An 18911-nucleotide genomic window follows, 5' to 3' on the forward strand; every position below is an offset into this window, starting at 1 on the left:
GTTCCAAAGGGCGGGAGCTTTTATAAAAGCAAACTGCAGTTCTAGAGCCACGCAAAGATTGAGAGAAGTACTGGTTTAGAGAAGGACAGTGAGGATGGTAATGAGAGGATGACTAGATACTAGAAATTAGCTGTTGTGAAGACAGTGAATTTGCTGGACATGTTTTACCCTATGAACAATGTGATAATATTCTTTAAACATATGAAAGGTTACTAGACCAAAGAAGGTCAAACCCTGTTTTCTTCCAGACGTTAGAAACCGAATGTTTGTAGAAGGCAGATCCTAAAAAATAGATTTAAAAAATTAAGGGAAAAATTTCTTAGTAAGAACAGATCAACAGTTGAACCAGTTACCCAGAGAGATAGCAAGCTCCATTTCACTGGATTTGTTCAAGCAGAAGCTAGACAGCCATCTGTTAGGGACACTTTAATTTGGATCCCTGCACTGAGCAGGGGATTGTTCTCAAAGACCTACTTTAGATATGTTATTATCTCTGGCAACCCTTAATGGACTTTTGCTGACATCAGGACTGAAATGATGAGGTTTTATGGATTTGTTTATTGGGGGTGGGGGAAGCAAGCGGTTTCAGTAGGCAATCTCTCCTGTGCCTGACCTGTTCCCCCCTCCCCCCACAAAGTGGAGAGATTGGAGAGGAAAGGATTACAAAAGAGTAAGCAGGCACACAATGGGTTTGGGTAGCATGCTCTGGACTGCTGGGGCCAGCTCATTGCTTTCAATGTGTACTCCCCATTGTGTACCTGCTTACTCCCTTGTAATCTCTTCCTCTGCAATCTCTGCTTTGCAAGGTGGGGAAAACGACAAGTCAGGCACAGGGCAACGCATATTGACTGTAATGGCAATCACATGACTGAGGGACACTGAGAAGGTTGTAAATGTGGGCATTGGTCTTAAAGATTTTTTCCAGCTCTGTTGTAATTTCAAATGGTTGCTGAACGAGGCAGTTGGTAAGCGAAGTCTCCCTGTAATCGCAGTGCTGTCCTTGGGGATGAGCTAAACTTCTACATCCCCAAAAGTCTTCCTGAAGAGCCAGGTCTTACTGTCCTTTGGAAGCCAATAAGGTGGGAGGGGAATAACAGCTTTGTGTACTGTGTATAACTGTAATGTGTACTGTGTACTGTAAAAGGGGACCTTCAGTAGGGACTCTTGCTCCAAGGGTGGCATTCCCTTTAAGGAGAGGACTCTCAACAAGTCCTCTCTTTCTCTTCAAATTATAGATTCTTACATTTTTTGAAAAAACTTCCTAACTTTAAGAGCAGTTCAGTACTGGAGCAGATTACTCAGAAGTAGTGGGTTCCCCTTCACTGAATATATTTAGGTGGAGACTAGACATCACTGTCTGGGAAGTTTTAATTTGGATTCTTCCATTGAGTAGGGGCTGGATTCAGTGGCCCCTTCCGTGGTTCAAACAATTTGAGCTGTCCTGTGTCAGCATGTTAGGTACTCTCAGCTCAGTGGATTTCCACTGAACAGAGCCAGCTCTTACCTCGAAATATTATTTCTTGTAATACAAAATATATCCTTGCAGTTAATCTTGTGTAGTGTTTTCACTAGACTAACACTTGCCTGAATCTGTTGATTCTAGCCCAACTTCGACATGCTGTATAACCATGTGAAGCAGCTGCTATCCAATGAACTGCTCCTGACTCAGATGGAGAAATGTGCTCTCATGGAAGCCCTGGTCCTAATTAGCAACCAATTTAAGGATTATCAGCGGCAAAAAGCTTTCCTAGAAGAACTCATGTCTCCTGTTGCTACACTTTGGCTATCCGATGAGATGAAAAGGTATGAAAAGTTTAAATTTGTCCCCTGATAGAATGCAATACTAAAAACTACAGATCTGGGCTGCCCTTTGCAGTAAGCATGTATTGCAGTTATTTTAATTCACTGTGGTTATGTACAAGAAATGCTTTTTGTGCAGGCACTTACTAAAGCTTTTTGTGTTTTGAGTTCACCAGTGTGCAGGAAAATGGTACAAAGACCACATCTGGTGCCTGCATTTGCTAAATGTTTGTCCTTTTAATTTTTTTTAAAAAAATTCAAATCTAAATATTTAGGTTGCCTCCAGTTTAAAGTTCAGTACAAGAGAGGACAGAGATACATGTCTTCAGTATAAGCTCCTATTCATATAGACACCAGCCGCTATTTCTCCCGTTCAGTTCACAGCTTCCAGCTCCTCTTTCATGGCAGAATCATTCTTGGAAAACTCACCATGCAGGGTTCCCCCCCCCCACCCAAAGTACATGCCAGTTGACTTAATTAGCCCATGTAAAAATGAAGGCAGTCATTTAAGCTATTCTGATTACCATTTCTTTTCAGTTTTCAGGAGAGCTTAGAACAGAAGAGTTCCATGGCAGTCATTTTATATCTCTCATGGAATATTATTGTAGGAAAGGAGTAAGAATTACAGGAGAGTCACACCAATATATGAGCTCCATGGGTGAACTGCATCAAAGACCTTTGAAAGTTAAAAGTGAGAAGAGAAAGTGTGCTTAAGGATAGGTTAATAATATTTATGGATGAGGTTGATAAAAATGTGGTAGAGGGTGGGGGGTTTTCTTCTGGCAATCTGGTAAGATCTATGTGGTTAACCTACTGTGAAAAAAAGTGGATGTCTTTTACCTTTAACTGTGAGACGGTAAAATTAGAGCCATGCAAATGGGGAGAGTGCGAGCTCCTATGCAAATTGGAGTAGGGATCACCTTTTCAAACTTTAAAGCCGTCTTCGTAGAAAACTGCAAGAAAAGCATGTGGAATGATCCACTGATTGGTGAGATATTGTAGCAAAGTCATTTATAACCCAGATTGAAATCGGATCCCAAGAAAACATTGTAATGACTGGTAGCATTATCTTATGTGTGTATACCGATAGTCCTCACTTAATGACCATTTGTTTAGTGGCGGTTCAGACTTATGATGTTGCTGAAAAAACTATTTACAACCAGTGCTGACACTTATGACTGTTGTAGCATCCCTGCGGTCTTGGGATCACGATTTGGGCACTTGGCAACTAGTTCACATTTATGTCCATTGCAGCATCCTGTGGTCATGTGATCACCATTGTTGACCTTCCTGGCCAGCTTCTGGCAAGCAAAATCAATGGAGAACACATGATTTGCTTAATGACTATGTGGTTTGCTTAACGACTGCAGTGATTTGCTTAATGACCACCATAAAAAAGGTCATAAAATCATGTTGGATTCACTTAATAACCGCTTCACGCAGCAACCAAAATTCTGATCTCAATTGTGGTTGTTAAGCAAGGACTACCTGTATTCAGAAATCTATCCTGTTGAGTTTAATGAGGTGTTTGTATAGATTTCAGCCTGGATATCTTTTTATCCTAGTTTGCTCTAATCTCCTGTTAAGGCTCCAGGCTAGACACCAGGAGACCATGAGTTCTAGTCCCGCCTTAGGCATGAAAATTGTCTGGGTGAATTTGGGCCAGTCACTCTCTTTCAGCCCAACTCACCTCACAGGGTTGTTGTTGTGGGGAAAGTAGGAGGAGGAAGGAGTAATAGGTATATTCTCTCCCTTGAGTTATTTGTAAAAATAATCAAGTGGGGATAAGAAAGGAAGGAAGGAAGGAAGGAAAAGAAAGAGAAAGAGAAAAATTTAAGTAGCATCAAAAATATTCGTGAATCTGACTTGATAATAGTGTTTCATGACCACTAACTTCCATAACTCTTTAGACTGAATTGATTTCTTGGAATACAATATGTTTGTGGCTCTGTTTTCTGGCACCACACACAGAGTTCTGATGAATCCTGAAGATTTTATCCGGTATGTTGGTGCTGATAATAGGATTGTAGATCCCGTCATGGAAGATCCCTGTGGTTTGAATCGTTCCAGAGTAAGTATTAGGTTGTCTGAAAATGTGGAATTCAGAAAAGGAGATTTGGCCATATCCCTGAAAATTTATCCTTGGTGAGTAGTGGATGGTCTTTGGAAATAGCACTAAGCATATAAAGTGTGGTCTGAACACAGGTGTGCTGAAATCGACACATCCTCTTGGGCAAGGAGAAATCACAATAGGGGGTTTTGTTGTCTTTCTGTTTGCATAATTTTAAGTGGGCCCAAGTATGCTTAAAGTTATTTACCTTAACTAGGTGCTAGGTGGAAGGGGATTGTCCTAAAATCTTTCCTACTGCATATGGTAGCTGGCTTTTGTCCAGGGTGGGTCATCATAGACCTCATCTTGTTAATCTGAAACTCTTAGCTTTGCTCTTCCCTCCTGTCACACTATTTGGCATAGAAATTTAAATTGCATCAGTTAGTTTGTTGTTCTACAAGATCTTTTCAGAGATGAGGTATGAGTTTCACTGTAGGGCATTCAGTTTTTCTTAAGAGTAATTATCTTTTTGTATTAAATAAATATGCTCAGGCCTTCTCAGTTAATTTGGGTTTTAAATAACAGAATTATATGCTGCTATGTTTTGAGAAGAACATAGGAGACCCTAGAATGTAATAATAAATAGGAGAAATGAGATAACTAGAGAAAGCTCTAGAATAAGACAGGGAAAATGTGAGCTTATGGATAATTTATGCACAGTAATAGTTTTATAGAGATTTAAGAACACATATTCACACTTCCATTCATCTCAAAGACATATGAAGTAATATGCATATGCATTCATCACATGTGATTATGTGTGAATAGTTAAGAGTGTCTTTTTGCAGTTGAGGGACCTAGTCATATATAAAAGTTTTCTTGAGTCATTTTAAGCCTTTTGAGGTTGACTTTTGAAGTAACTCCTCTGTGTCTTTTTCTTCTACGCAGATAAGCTTTTGTGTGTATACCATTCTGGGAGTTATAAAACGAGCTCGTTGGCCCACTTCCTTGGAAGAGGCAAAAGCTGGAGGATTTGTGGTGGGATACATGCCTAACGGCAATCCTATCTACCGTAACCCCTGCTCAGTGCAGATCCTGAAACTTTTTGACAACTTGCTTGCTCTTATAAGGTGAGTCAACATGGCATGATCCTCATTTCATAGTCAAAATGCTCCATACTTCCCCTTAAAGTGAATGATAGCATCTGTTGAAATACCTCACGTACAGCATTGTAAAGTAGTAGAGTAGAAGAAGGAACTCTCAGCTTTGCCCTGCCCACTTGGAGTGTATGGAGTCTCCCAATTTCCTGTAACATAAAATTAAGACCAGCTTCTCTTAGTATTCTTGATATACTTTGAACCGTGTCAGTCAAGTCACATCTTTACACTTACACAATACTTCTTTGCTTCTCATGTATCTATTGTTGTTGAAGGATTTTATATATTAAGCCTGTGAAATTTATCTTGGGGGAGTGGGGAACATGCCAATGACACTATTGGTAAACATCCTGTGGCTCTCTGTATTTCAGCAGCCTCTCTGTTTTTGTGTGTTTGTTTATCTTGAGGGAGGGAGGAATAATCAAATGAAACTTCTCTGCTGATCTGATAGTATAGTCTCATATAAAATAGATTATCTTCAAGAAGATACTCTGGAGGGTATCGTTCCAATCTAATTGAGAGGAACATGGTTATTTGTCTGCAGTTTGGTAGAGTGACTAGATGCAAAAGAGAACAGAGTTCCTCCACTTAATAGTTTTGGCTGTGTACTTCCTTCTTTGCCACTATTGTAGGAATGAAAGGGGAGCTGAACCATCAGGCACAGTCATTTTAAAGTGAAGGATAAATAGAATTTTTGGGAACTGAGAATGGTGGCTCCTGATGGAGTCAGTTTTGCATGCTTGCCTATCACAGCTTAAGGACCAAAGCTCTCAACCTGCTCTATACTCTTACTTAGAAAGAAGCCTTATTGAGCTCATCATGATGGCATCTGAAGAGATGTGACTGAAGCTGAATTGTTAATCTCTTTCTGCTATTGGGTTGTTTTAAAATTTCTTTTTTTATTTACACTGTCCAATTTAAGATACTTTACAAGATTGAAAGGGAAAGTATGTGATTTTACAAAAAAAGATGTCAGATTAGGAGAGATTTTTCCTACCATACGTTTGATGAGCTATTAATGTAAGTAAATTGTGTGAGTAGACTGACTGCAACCAGGTGGTTACTTTAGTTAGCAAAAACAATCATTTCCCCACAAAACTATATTGTGATCAACATAGCTCTAGTCAGATACTAAAGTCCTTCCATTGAACATAGATGGATGGATGGATGGATGGATGGATGTTTAATTTTAGTTGTTGACAGATAATGGGTAGGCAAATAAAAACAAAGGACATGCAAATAGGCAGCAACAGGACAAAATAATCAAATGAGGAATTAATTTGGTCTAGTGGTTAAGGTAACAGGCTAGAAACCAGGAGGCTGTGAGTTCTAGTCCCGCCTTAGGCATGAAAGCCAGCTGGGTGACCTTGGGCCAGTCACTCTCTCTCAGCCCAACCCACTTCACAGGGTGGTTGTTGTGGGAAAAATAGGAGGAGGAAGGAGTAATAGCAATGTTCCCCACCTTGAGGTATTTATAAAAATAATAAAGCCATAAAAATTAAACAAACAAATACATAAATATCTAATGGGGAGATCAGAAAATATTGGAGGGTGGAATCTGGATGGAGAGGTAGTGAGCTATTAGAGTTGTATACAATGTGAAGTAGCAACATTAAAACTTTTTACTCTCTCTTTACGAAGTTAAACTAGCTCACCAGGTAAAAGTCAGCCCGCTGTTGCTTATGGACTAGACCATAGTAATTTATCTTGCAGAGTTTTTAAAAAAAATGTTTGGCAATATTTATATTGAAGGGTGGCATATAAATAGTTTAAATAAATAAAGCTTTATTTATTTAAACAGTTTAAATAAATAAAGCTAAAGCTAATAACTTTAAAAAGTTACAGAACCTGGATGAGTTCTTTGCCAAATTACAGAAATTACAGAACTTGATCTTTCTGCAGAAACAATGATTTAATGCTTGCGTCTTTTTTTTATATGTATACAATTCTTATTTATAATTGCACTTCGCATATTTATATAATCTTTAGATGATACTGTAAAAAATAAGGCCAAGAGCTCTTACATTCACATACTAGCAACTACCAAACTTTTTTTTGTTGTTTATTTATCACATCTGTAGGCCACCCATACAGAATGGCTCTAGGCAGCATATAGATTAAAAGCTAAAAAGTCAAACAACAATCAAAACCATAAAAAAGAAAAGATGGCCAAGCAAGGAGACAACACTGACAATAGCAACAAGACCAGCCCACAGTGAACCCACGCTGTATCTGAGGAAAGAGACAGGCCTTTAAGGCTCCTCTGAAAGAGAGCAGAGTCAGTGCGGTTTGGGTCTCTGGGAGATGCTGCTCCAGAAGGCCGATGCTGTGACGTAGAAACCTATGAACCCTAGACACCTCCAGGGTTCCATCAGATGACACTGCTTGATAGAGGGGACCAATTCTGTCAGATCTTACAGCACGGGAGGATACCATAGGAGACAGGTGGTTTCTGGAACAACAAGGCTGTCTGCCATGAAGGGCTTTATAGACGACAAGCAGCACTTCGAATTGTGCCGAGAAACCAATTGGTAACCTGTGCAGCTTGCTCAGTTGAGGTGTTTTATGGACATATTATAGCACGCCCACAATGGCTTGTGCTGCTGTATTCTGGACCAGCTGAAGTTTCTGAGTAGTATTCAAGGGCAGCTTTACGTAGAGTACATTGCAGGAATCAGTTATTGCTTCCAATCTAGATGACACCAGTTCAAATTATTTGACATACACCTTAATTCTTTTATTCATAATTATACCTAAACCTTCATTCTGATCATTTACATTCCCTCACCTTTGCCTTGGTTCACAAATACGGGACTTAACATTTTTCTTCCTTATCATGTATTAATTTATGTCCCTTAGCATGAATGTCTTGTACATTCCAAGTTGTAATCATCTATCATTTGTCAACAGATGTGCGCAGGAACATTAGGCTTTGCCATCCATCATAGCGCTAATGTAATGCATCTTATAAGGTAAAGCAAGAGTACATTAGATTATCAGCCTTAGTAGGACCCATGGCACCGACAGCATTCACTGTTAACTGTAAGGATGAAGTAGTGGTCAGTTTTGGCACGTTTTGGCCAGTATTTCACAAGAACAGTCAAAGCCAGTTTTATCCCAAACATATTTACACGTTTCTATGCAAGCTAGAATGACTAATCCAGGGTTTATCTCGCTAGTAAACATACTGTTGCCTACATCACAGTAACTAGGCCTATATGCAGAGTATAAACATAGGGTACAAAATAACAGTAATAATAGCAAAATCCAGTATTTATGATAGCTTCAGTTTTCAGAAAACGGCAATATATGTGTTTGTATGTTTGTAAAAATTTGTGTCTTAGTTGTGTCAAGGTGGGAAACTTCAAAGATAGTAGAATAGACTACACCATTTCATGCTACAAATTTTGAATCATTTTGTATCCTTATAATGTGCTCCTTTATAAGGAAACTGACTACAAGTACAAAACTAATATGAAAGGGAAGGTCTGAGCTAGAATCATCCTCTTCTTTCATAGAATATTCTTTCAGAATTTGTTTCTATCCCTATTTAGAAGCGTTACAGTTTCACTGTGTCAGCTAACGTTTTCTTGTGAGCATATAATTAAACTACAGAGACATATAACCTCTTTCACTTAAATGCCCAGTATCTGCGTCTTAGTGGCCTTGGTGGAGGTAAATTGTGTTCGGCCACAACTCATTGCCAAATAAATCATTCCAGCTTGAATGAGAAAGTTGAGTAAATGACTCTTCTTTAGGTTTCTCGCATGGAAATTTGTGTTTGGTATGACAAATGAAGCTGTGAATACAGCTAACCATTTGCACAAAGGAGAGTTGTGTGTATAAAGCTTTCAAGGCTTTGTCATTGGGTAGAGAATAATGTAACTGTATACACTTGTCACAAAACTACACCTGTGAAGGCTTTTTCATTTAGGGAATCCACTGCAACACAGTAAACTTTGCTTTTAGTTGAACCGTTGTGTTGGCTGCTTATTTACATCTTGTTGTGTGTATCTCGATTCTTTTCCTTATATGTTGTCTGAAGGATATGTACCATTAGTAATTCATTATTTCTAATACACTTTGTAGTTTTGTTGTTGTCTTGTTGCATGCTTTATTTTGCTAGAACTAGAGGTATGCAGTATTTGGACCTGAAGCAAGCAGAGATGCTTCCATTATGGAGTGGGGTCCCTCACTGTACCTGTCAATGGTTCATAAAAGGGCCATTCCTTTTCTTGGGCTTGTGGGGTAGCCCCGAGGCTCAGGAAAATGCACATCTGAATTAAGTAGGCAGCAACACATGGCTGATTCCTGTCACTGTCTCCATAACACCTGAACTCAAGCAAGTGTATTTGTGAGCCTACATGGCTATATGTGAGCCTAGGAAGGGATGCAGCTCCTTTATGAAGCTATCAAGAGGTACAGGTAGTCCTCACTTAGTGACCGCAGTTGGGAGCAGCAACTCCATCACTAAGCAACGTGATCAAAAAGCACATGACTGCACCAACTTAAAATGGCAGTTCCAGTTGCAGTCATTAAACGAATCACACGTGGTCATTAAGTGTGATGTCATGTGACCACGACTTGCGACTTCCTGCAGGTTTCCCCATTGACTTTGCTTGTTGGAAGCCAGCAGTGAACGTTGCAAGTGGCAATTACCCATGACCGTGGGATACTGCAATGGCTGCAACTTTGAGGACCAGTCGCTGAAAGAGTGGTCATTAAGCAAAGACTACCTGTATAGCAAAGACACTCGTGGCAGATCCAGAGCACATCTGCTTGCTTCAGATATGAGTGCTCTACCCTTTAATTAGAACATTCTGGACCAGATTAACAGTTACTTGGACCTGCTGCACAGAGTTCATAGAAACCTGTATGGTGACCATTTCCCCCTAGACCTGATGTTTATAGGCTGCCAGAAAATCAGCTAACATGAATGCAGATGCAGAGTTGTTCTGTGGTCACCATGCAGAGTATTCATTAAGCAGCCTGCGGAGGCAATCTAACTATTTTACCCTGATTTTCCTTCCTGCAGCCACCATTCTGATATTGTGAAGATGCAGGAACAAAAGGGAAGAGGGCAGCCAAGGAGACTGGATGAGGAACAGGAGAGGGTATTTTAAAGGGTCAGCAGGGTTGCGCAGTTGTGGAGCTCGGTCAGACTACTATGGAAAGAATAAGGAAATGCCTTCCAAGCAAAATAATATTTCATTATGTATTTTAAAATGGCATTGTATGTGTGATCTTGATAAACAGCCAAATTGGTCCTGAGAGCCGTAGTCATTTCCTACATAATTTGGGGACATGTAAACACATCCAGTAAATGCCGTATTGATGGCATTGCCAAAATTTTCACTGCCATGGCTACAAATCCAATTGATATTCCATTGAGTGCTAGCAGGTAAATGGTATAGAAAAAGAATCTGCAAAGCACTGAAAGGCATTCACTATTCTTGAGTTTTGTTTTCCCCTGGATCTAATGCATCAGCTTTCATTATTATTTCCAGATATCAAATCCTCTTCAGCATCAGTTTTTGAGTATGATATATATACAGACTTCTCTCATGCCATTTGGATTCCAATATATGTTGGGAAATGCTGATGCACTAAGTTGTGGTCAGTCGCGTTGGCAGAACGTTGCCAATATGTCTTCAGCTCCCAGGCATTCTCCAACTGCAGAAGTACCATAGAGATTCCTGTGAGCACAACTGACCTTGACACATTTAACTTAGCCTATGGCAAACTCCTATGCCTCACTGATTTATTAATCAGGTTTACATCCCTCCTGTCCTCTAGGAAGTTAAAGTGATATACATATTTATTTGCTACGGTATATGCTGTTCAATCCAGTGAGGCTCAAAGCAGTGTACAGCCGAAAAGCAATACTGTATACCATTAAAATAAAAAACATCACAAACCTAACAGAGAGAAAGCAACAGCCACCCGAAGAACAGCCGCAACATCCAAATCCACAGCAGAAGAGTCTCCCTTATCACCAGTCTGGAAGGTGTTAATGGCTTTCCAAAAATCTAAGGAGGGGAGCATTCCCTACACAGCTGTCCCTCCTCTGATTTTTCCCTAGACCAACAATCCTGCGAGGATAGCTTTACCAGTACAGCTTTGCGCAGGATGTATCATTCTGTGCAAATGCAGGCAGTAGTATTTGCACTTTATGCATGCTGTACAATGCTGCCCAATCTAATGTTGACCAGTTCACGAGTTTGGAAATCCTATTCTGTCTTAAAGGAGTCTGGCTTAAAAGCCATCTTAGCTATTGCAGTATGATTTCAAAGCAGAAACAAACAAGTTAGATAATTGCAAGGAAAAGCTTTTCAAAGCTAGAAACAACGTGTTGGGTGTTGCATTTGGCCTGTGAAAAGGCTTCTGTTTGGAGGATGGGGATATGCAAGACAGGGCAACATTTTCCCATTCTCTTCAAACTTAGGTTTCTCTTCAGGATGATGTAAGTGATTAATCCATGAAGCCCCTAATCTGGTGCTTAAAGGCTTAACCAAAACAAATAGTCACTCTCTCTTCATAATATGATGCTTCTCCTTTCTTGCAGCCTCTGTTAGCACCCTTTGAAATGAATGGGCAGTTCACACCTCAGAACTATTGTTCCAGGCCCTCTGCAAGCTCAGGCAGACATCGCTGCATTGGTTTCACTTTGGTCACGTTCTTGAAGGTTTTCTTCACCAGTATAGAGACTTCTTTTAGAGACTTCTAAAAATGACAGCTGAGACTCTGGAGAGCAATTGAGAGGCCTGCCCCTGCCACCCAACGACCTAGTCCTTTCTTTCCCTGCACCCTCATACTTTGGGGAACTGCTGCTCTAGGGGGAGATTCTGAGTTACCCTTGATCACCTCTAGCAGCAGTCACAGAGGCAGTTTTGGCGAAGGCTGTTGGGCCATTTGGCTGCAGAATTTGTGCTGTGTGCAGTTACCGAAGCCCTGAGTGGAGGTCTGAGGTCTCAAAGGAGAGAGGTAGGTGAGACAGAGACCCTTCCTCCCCACTCAGATGATCCATCCAGCTGCTGAGGGACCCTCTTTAGCTGGATGGCAAGAAAGAAGTCACCCTGGGCTGAATGGAGGTTCTTCCTTGGCAGCATGGTGTGGTTAATGCAGAGTTGTCCTGCCTTTCAGGGGGGCATATTTCTGCCACAAAGTTGCTTATAGCATGTGAGCATATTCATAAGCTGCTGCATTCTGTCAGAGCCACCTGCCATTCTAGGGACCATGACCCATCCTTAGGGAGGCAATGTGTGTCATGGGTCCTTGCAGCCAGCACTTAGAGGGCCAAGACGAGGCATATTGAAGCAAAATGTTGTGTGGAGCAGTTGAATTCTCTACACAAAGTGGAGACTTCTCCATATGCCCATGGCAGGAATGTTTTTCTTGGTAAGGAAGGGGGATCCCATGCACAAGTGCTTGGTCTCACCTTCCTCCTCACCAGATACAGGAGCTGTTTACAAGCTGAAGGCGGTCTTCCACTGTCAGGTAACTGTTAGATTCAACTTGTGATTGTAAAATATCACATTTTCTTCCAGGACTCACAACAATTTGTATATGCCAGAGATGGTGGCTAAATTGGGAGAAACCTTTGCAAAGGCCTTAGACATGCTGGAAGTGGAGAAGAATGCCATCCTGGGTAAGTAGTATTCCTTACAGGTGTGCCCAGAGCAGAAAATGTGACTTGGTATTGGTCTGGACCAGATCTGAGTAGGTCATGGTCCAGCCAAACCAAAACCCAGAACCTCTGATCTTCTGGAGGTTTGGATGAGACAAATTTCAGATGGTCTGGCAAGGCAAATATGACAAAACTAGGATACCTTGCCTCTCTCTTCCCTCTACCATGCCCACCACCACTGTCCTTGCTTTCAGATGCAACATAAGCCCACTAATCCACACATGCCTTCCCCCAATCATCCCAGCACCTTCCTTCTCCTTACTTTCTCTTTGCTGCCACCCTGCACAAATGCCAGTTTTGACTTTTCCCCACTGTTTCCTTCCCTCCAGAATACCTGCGCCAAGAACATGCATGTTCCAGGGCAGTGACTGGATGAAAAATATCAGTCCAGACACAACATGGCCAATTTAATCTAGATATGGACCGCCAGAACCTACTGCACAGAACATTTTGCACATCAGTGTCTATTTCTGTTCATAAGTCTTCAGTGACCTGTGCTCTGATAGTTACTGCATACAGTAATGCCTCAGTTTAATGGGCCATTTGGGGAAAGGGGACATCCATAAAAACTGAAAGTACATCATTTGTGATGTTAACATACAACTAGTGTGAAATACATCATTTGGGATGATATATGTCTCTTACATGATGATTCTAGTATACAAATGACAAACTTATGCAAGTGACATAAATATAATTTAACAAAAAGTGCCTCATCCAGACTACATTGTGTTCAGCAGAATCTATTATTTCAATGGGGATGTCCAGACAGAAATGTTGTCCATTGCATCTCAAGTCTACTAAACAAGGCTCTGTTAAATCAAGATTTTGCTGTACCTTACATAATCTTTACAGACTTTTAGATTTTTTAGAACGCAAGTTTAAATACGGAGTTTTCCTTTCAAATTCAACATGAGGTTGACCTCTCTTAAGCTGCTAGGAACTTATGTTCTTGCTTGCCCTTTTGGGGTATATGTGGATTTATACAGAAAGAGATTTAGTGAATTTGTATTGGTCATCAAAACTGAAGAAATTGGTCTAGCAAAACGATGAGTCTTTGATTCATCTTTACAAGGCAACAATGCCTACTCATTTTCTATAGAATTTCTGCTTGCAATTAGGACACTGGCAGACAGGAACAGCTAATAGTCATGTTTGCCTCCCTTTTGCCTTTAATGATCTCCACCCAAGCACTTTGGAGGGATGCTGTTTCCTTTCATACCAAAGGCGAGCTCTCCTCATATACTTGCAGCTCTGCCTGGTTTTCTCAGGAGTGTTTTGTTTACCCTTGCCTACCAGCAAAATAAGTGTACAGAGAGGACTGCTAAAGTCCACCCGCACCGGAGTCACATAAGCTGCCTGCAGCAAAGAAAGGAACATCATACAGCTCTCAACATGTGCCCCAGCATGTAATTGGTTTACAACTTGCTTATCCCTATTCCTGCAAAGGATTTTTTAAATTATGAGTGTGTTTGTTCTGTCCCAGCTCCCCGTCAGTTTTATCCGATGAGGTGGAAATTGCTAAATACTTTGACTTGATCGGTCTTCTAGAAACTTGGTGTACATCTATCACATTCTGAGAAATAAGTTAATTGTATATAGGATAAGGATCTGGAATTACTTCTATTTTACAAATGATTTCTATCATATAAAATTTATAATGTGGATAAGCCTAGAAAGATTTATTTAGACTGCACAAATGTTATGTCTGGGGGAAACTTCTGCTTTAAATTTATTTGGATTTCAGTGCATCATGAATTACATTAGTTTTCAAGCAGGTAGACGTATGCAGAGCATGATTAAAATTAGATATTTTGTAAAAATTGTGAAACAATATTGTTATGATTGTAACTGCTCTCAGAAAGCATCTTATTTTTTTCTGCCTTTTCTTTCAACTTTTAAACTAAAAGCATTCATGCTCCAAGTTGACCTACTCCAGATATCCACAAGTAAATTTGTGCTTTTGGTAGCCAGAAACGCTCTTGGTAGGTCACTTTGCCTGAGTGGATGAATCTCCTCACTGATACTATTCCTCTTTTGTTAGGCCTCCCCCAGCCTTTGCTGGAACTTTATGACTCTCCTGTTTACAAAACTGTCCTGGAAAGAATGCAGGGATTTTTCTGTACACTGTATGACAACTGGTAAGAGATTCATAGATCTTTCATAATGCTATGTTGCTTCACATATGGGCTTCCTACTGCTTTTCCACTATGGGACATGGGATGCTGAACATAGGTCTTTGATTTGACTCATTTGGATTCTTACGTTCTTGTAACTGATTGTCACAAACTATTTTAATGGCTATAGAAAGAGAGGAAACCAGATGGACTAGATGGAAATTGGCCTGATCCAAAATGCCAGTTTTACTTTGCACAGATAAAAAAGTACAAGTAAACTTTTAAAAGCAGAGTACCTTCTAGCCCTTCTGCCAATTGTATCATTTATTCAGTTCTGGACTGTGCCTTTTGAATTGCAGTTTCCACATTCTGGGTAGTGCTGGTTCATCAATGCAGCAAGATTTCTATGTTGTTGAGGGCCTAGCAGCTGAGCTGCTCAACTCAGCCTTCATCAATCTGGACAATATCCCTGACTACAGACTCCGCCCTATGCTTCGTATCCTTTATCTGTTATTTACTTATGGTTCTTCAAAAATGTCTGTGATTTCCATACTGCATCCACAGCTTGACTCTTGTTGGTAAATAAGATCCTTTCTTCTGCAACTGACCAGATCCTTTGTAGATTGTACTCGAATTAGAAAAAAGCCTAAAAACAGCATAGAGAGTACCAGGATAGAACACCAAAGGCATATACCTCCCAGGGTTTTTAAGCAGCTTGGATACCTCAGAATGAACTATACTGGTGGACATTTCCTCAATTCTAGCTGGAGATTTACAGTGCAGCTTTCAGCAGATGCAGATGTTCAGCAATGTCAGAACAACGGTCCTAGTTCTTTTTCACCTTCATCGGAAAGGCAAGAGCCATTTAGATCAGATTTGCAGAACTTGTAGTCCACTAAGGCAAGCACAGTCTGTCAGCTGTGTACTGTTTCCTCCCACACTTAGAATAATCTACTAAATTTTGTTGCACGATGCATCTAGTGGACTACGGGTATATCAGTGCATTGTGAAAGCCTGATTTAGATTTCTGGCTCTCATTCTCTTGAGAACAGAATTAATTAAATGTCTTTTTGGGTGGGGGTGTTGGTAAAAATCAGGCTTATGGAAGATTTAGAGGTGGGTGCAGCTGCCTATACTGAGATATTTGGTGGCAAAATTGCTTTTCTGGTTTCCTATCAGTTAAGGAGCATCATTTGCCATGACTGGAGTAGTCCAGTTGTTTTCAGTGGGGAAATGTAGATGAGTATTTGTGTTGCTTCACTTCTTTAACCAGCCCCATGCAGGTGTTTTTGTGAAACCCTTGGTTCTCTCCTGCCCACCTGAACACTACGAATCTTTGATCTGTCCTATACTTGGACCACTCTTCACCTACCTACAGATGGTAAAAACGTAATACTGTGTCTGAGTGAAAGACCGTGTGCGTTTTGTGTGGCGGTATTTTGAAAATACTGGACGTATTGGGAAGACCAAAACTTAGTTTGCCATATCTGCCCTCAACTTCTTTGTTCTTGTCATGGAACTACTATGCTTGGAAGCAAAATAGTTCGCCTAAGCAAAGGATTGAGCTAGGTGTGATGTGGCACAATTCCTAGAGATATTTTGGCTACGATTAGGAATGAGCCAAACCCAATCACAGAATGCATACTCCCCACTTCTTTCTCTCGTGTTAATATGCTGGTTACTCTTGCTATAGCAGTACCATTTGGTCAAAGTCAAAGCTTTGGCATTTTATAGAAGCAGATCTTGGTGAGGATTTAAGATGATCCAAAATTTAATTTGGGATGCATACCACAGATCCTTATTGATTTATAGATATTTTAGCTGCTGTTACCCCCTGATAGTGTATTTGAGAGTCTTTGGTAACCCAGAAACATATTGTATTGGAAACAGTGTTGTATCCTTGTTTCCTAACAGGCACTGAGAACAGGCACTGTACTGGCGATACCAGTAACAGTGTGACGTATTCTGTCTCTCTGGCCTTAAACTTTTGGATAAGATTTATGTGAACTGTGATTACAGACAAAACTATGTAATTGGTACAGATGGTCATCTATATTCCATTTGAGATGCCAGAAAACACGTTCTGCAATATTTCTTGCCTATGGTACAACTATTTTCTTGGCTTCTGGACTAGAAGTCAGAATCCACATTTGTCCCTGAAGGGAATAGTAATTCCTAGGAATTGAATAAAAATGTGTAGTATGAGGTCAATTTGTATATGTGCCAAATTCTGTACTTTTAACCTAAGAAGTACAATTTTAGACATTTACATTTTAATGCAGTTATTATCTTTAAGGGACTGCAAAACTCTGTTGTTTTGCTACAACAGACTACTGTGGCCTCTCTTCCGGAAATGTCAGACTGAATCTTTCCTCGAAGGGGTTTGGTACCTTGTTAGGGGCTCCGCTGCATTTAATAAATTCACATCCTTCCTCTTTTCAGAGAGTTCAGAGTTGTATGATAGGATCTTAATGCCCTAGAAAGTAGATTAAATTGAGAAGTGTTGGCCACTGAAGTACCCAGTGAGCTTCATAGCTATATAAAACAAAACCCAAATACTTCAGACTCTGAGAAATGCAGCTGAGCAAGAAGTTCTACAAACAAAGCTTCAGTACCATTCATAGCTCTTGTAAAAAGTAGAGAATAGCCAAAGAAGAACAAATCAGGTAGGGTTGCATAGTATAAATAGGTGACTGAATTCAGTTTGTACTGACACAGAATTTGAGGTGCTTTGATAGAGAACATACAAAGCCCAGAGTATATATCACTGAGATCTTTTATGTCATATTGTTGGGTGTTGTTTTTTTCTTTGCCAGAGGCTGTCTCAGAAATGGCAGGTTATCAATCAGCGGAATCTGCTTTGGTAAGTCTGAGGCTTAAACAAGGGGAGAGGACTGCTCTTCGAAACTTTTGATTTGCTCTTTGCCTTTGCATTTTATGCCTGAAGTAGCCTTTTCTGAAAGGGACAGCCATGACCATATAGCAGTAAGGTTTTCTAAAACAAAAACAATGTCAGAGTAAAGGAGATAACAAATTAAAAATCTGTGTACTTGTTGGCACTGGGTAAATGTCCTTGGGTGAAGTACTCCAAAACAAAATGACATACAGAGTGCAAAAGGCTTTCCCCAGTTATGTTCCGTCCAACCTCTGATTGTGGAGCCCCTAAAGAAGAGCATCAATATGCTATCTTGGTTATCTTATTCCCAAACCATCCAGAGCTTTTAAAGGTTTGAACCAGCTCTCTGAATTGACTTAAAAACAGACCAGCAGTGACACTATTTTTTTAAAATGGAGAGGTTTGTTTCACTTGATCATTCCTAGCAGAAGCCTATCAGCCCATCAGTTAAATTTGGACCAGTAAAAGTTTCCCAAGAAAGACTTCAATATACCTGTGCATATAATACATTAATAATTTATTTGGGGTGCTGTGAGAACACCAGTAACAATGAGCAGGCTGTCTCTGTCCCAGAGGGTTTGCAGCTGAGTGCCAATATAAATTGGTGAAAATATTTTATGCCACAGATACTGCCCGTATGATAACATCCCTAAGCTGTGAACTTGATCCTTGTGCAATCTCATTCAGAACAGGCTGAACGTCACTATGGATCAGATGAACCATCTTTCATTAATATTTTGTATTTGGTAATATGATTGTGTTCAGCATCTGTTGTGCTCCTCAGATTTCTGCTGGCATCCTAAAATCTGTTTCTTTATTATTCAATAGTGATGAAGACACAGTAGATGAAAACCCAGAATCTCAAGAAATGTTGGAGGAACAGCTGGTTAGGCTGCTCACCCGAGAAGTTATGGATCTAATTGGTGGGTAAAACGAGTAATATATGAACATGCCTCCCTAAGCAGAAGGAATGCTATTAGTATAGGGATTTAGATATTACAGTACTCAACAGCTACTTGATCACCTAGTGTTCTCAAATTTGTTTTTCAAAAATGTACTTGTCTTACCAGAACGTTCCTTTATCAGTGTTAGGTTAATAAGATAGGCCTAATTATTTTCAAGCATTGTTCTTAGATCTTGATCTCCAAGGTGAAAAGATGGATAATGACAAATAAGCAGCAAGAAAGGAACATCAACCTTTTTC

The 18911-nt window shown here is 40.1% G+C and overlaps 1 protein-coding gene across 1 annotated transcript in view; it reads left to right on the plus strand.

Moving 5' to 3' along the window:
- Nucleotides 1-18911, plus strand: part of XPO5 (exportin 5) — a 45806-nt gene that overhangs the window by 20575 nt on the left and 6320 nt on the right. Inside the window, exons 18-26 of the mRNA XM_063305402.1 lie at nucleotides 1604-1803; nucleotides 3772-3871; nucleotides 4799-4980; nucleotides 12555-12655; nucleotides 14739-14835; nucleotides 15171-15307; nucleotides 16095-16192; nucleotides 17628-17674; nucleotides 18536-18630. Coding sequence (XP_063161472.1) covers nucleotides 1604-1803; nucleotides 3772-3871; nucleotides 4799-4980; nucleotides 12555-12655; nucleotides 14739-14835; nucleotides 15171-15307; nucleotides 16095-16192; nucleotides 17628-17674; nucleotides 18536-18630 — 1057 coding nt within the window. The remainder of the gene's footprint in view (nucleotides 1-1603; nucleotides 1804-3771; nucleotides 3872-4798; nucleotides 4981-12554; nucleotides 12656-14738; nucleotides 14836-15170; nucleotides 15308-16094; nucleotides 16193-17627; nucleotides 17675-18535; nucleotides 18631-18911) is intronic.

Source organism: Candoia aspera, chromosome 1, assembly GCF_035149785.1.
Source record: "Candoia aspera isolate rCanAsp1 chromosome 1, rCanAsp1.hap2, whole genome shotgun sequence".
Lineage (NCBI taxonomy): Eukaryota > Metazoa > Chordata > Lepidosauria > Squamata > Boidae > Candoia > Candoia aspera.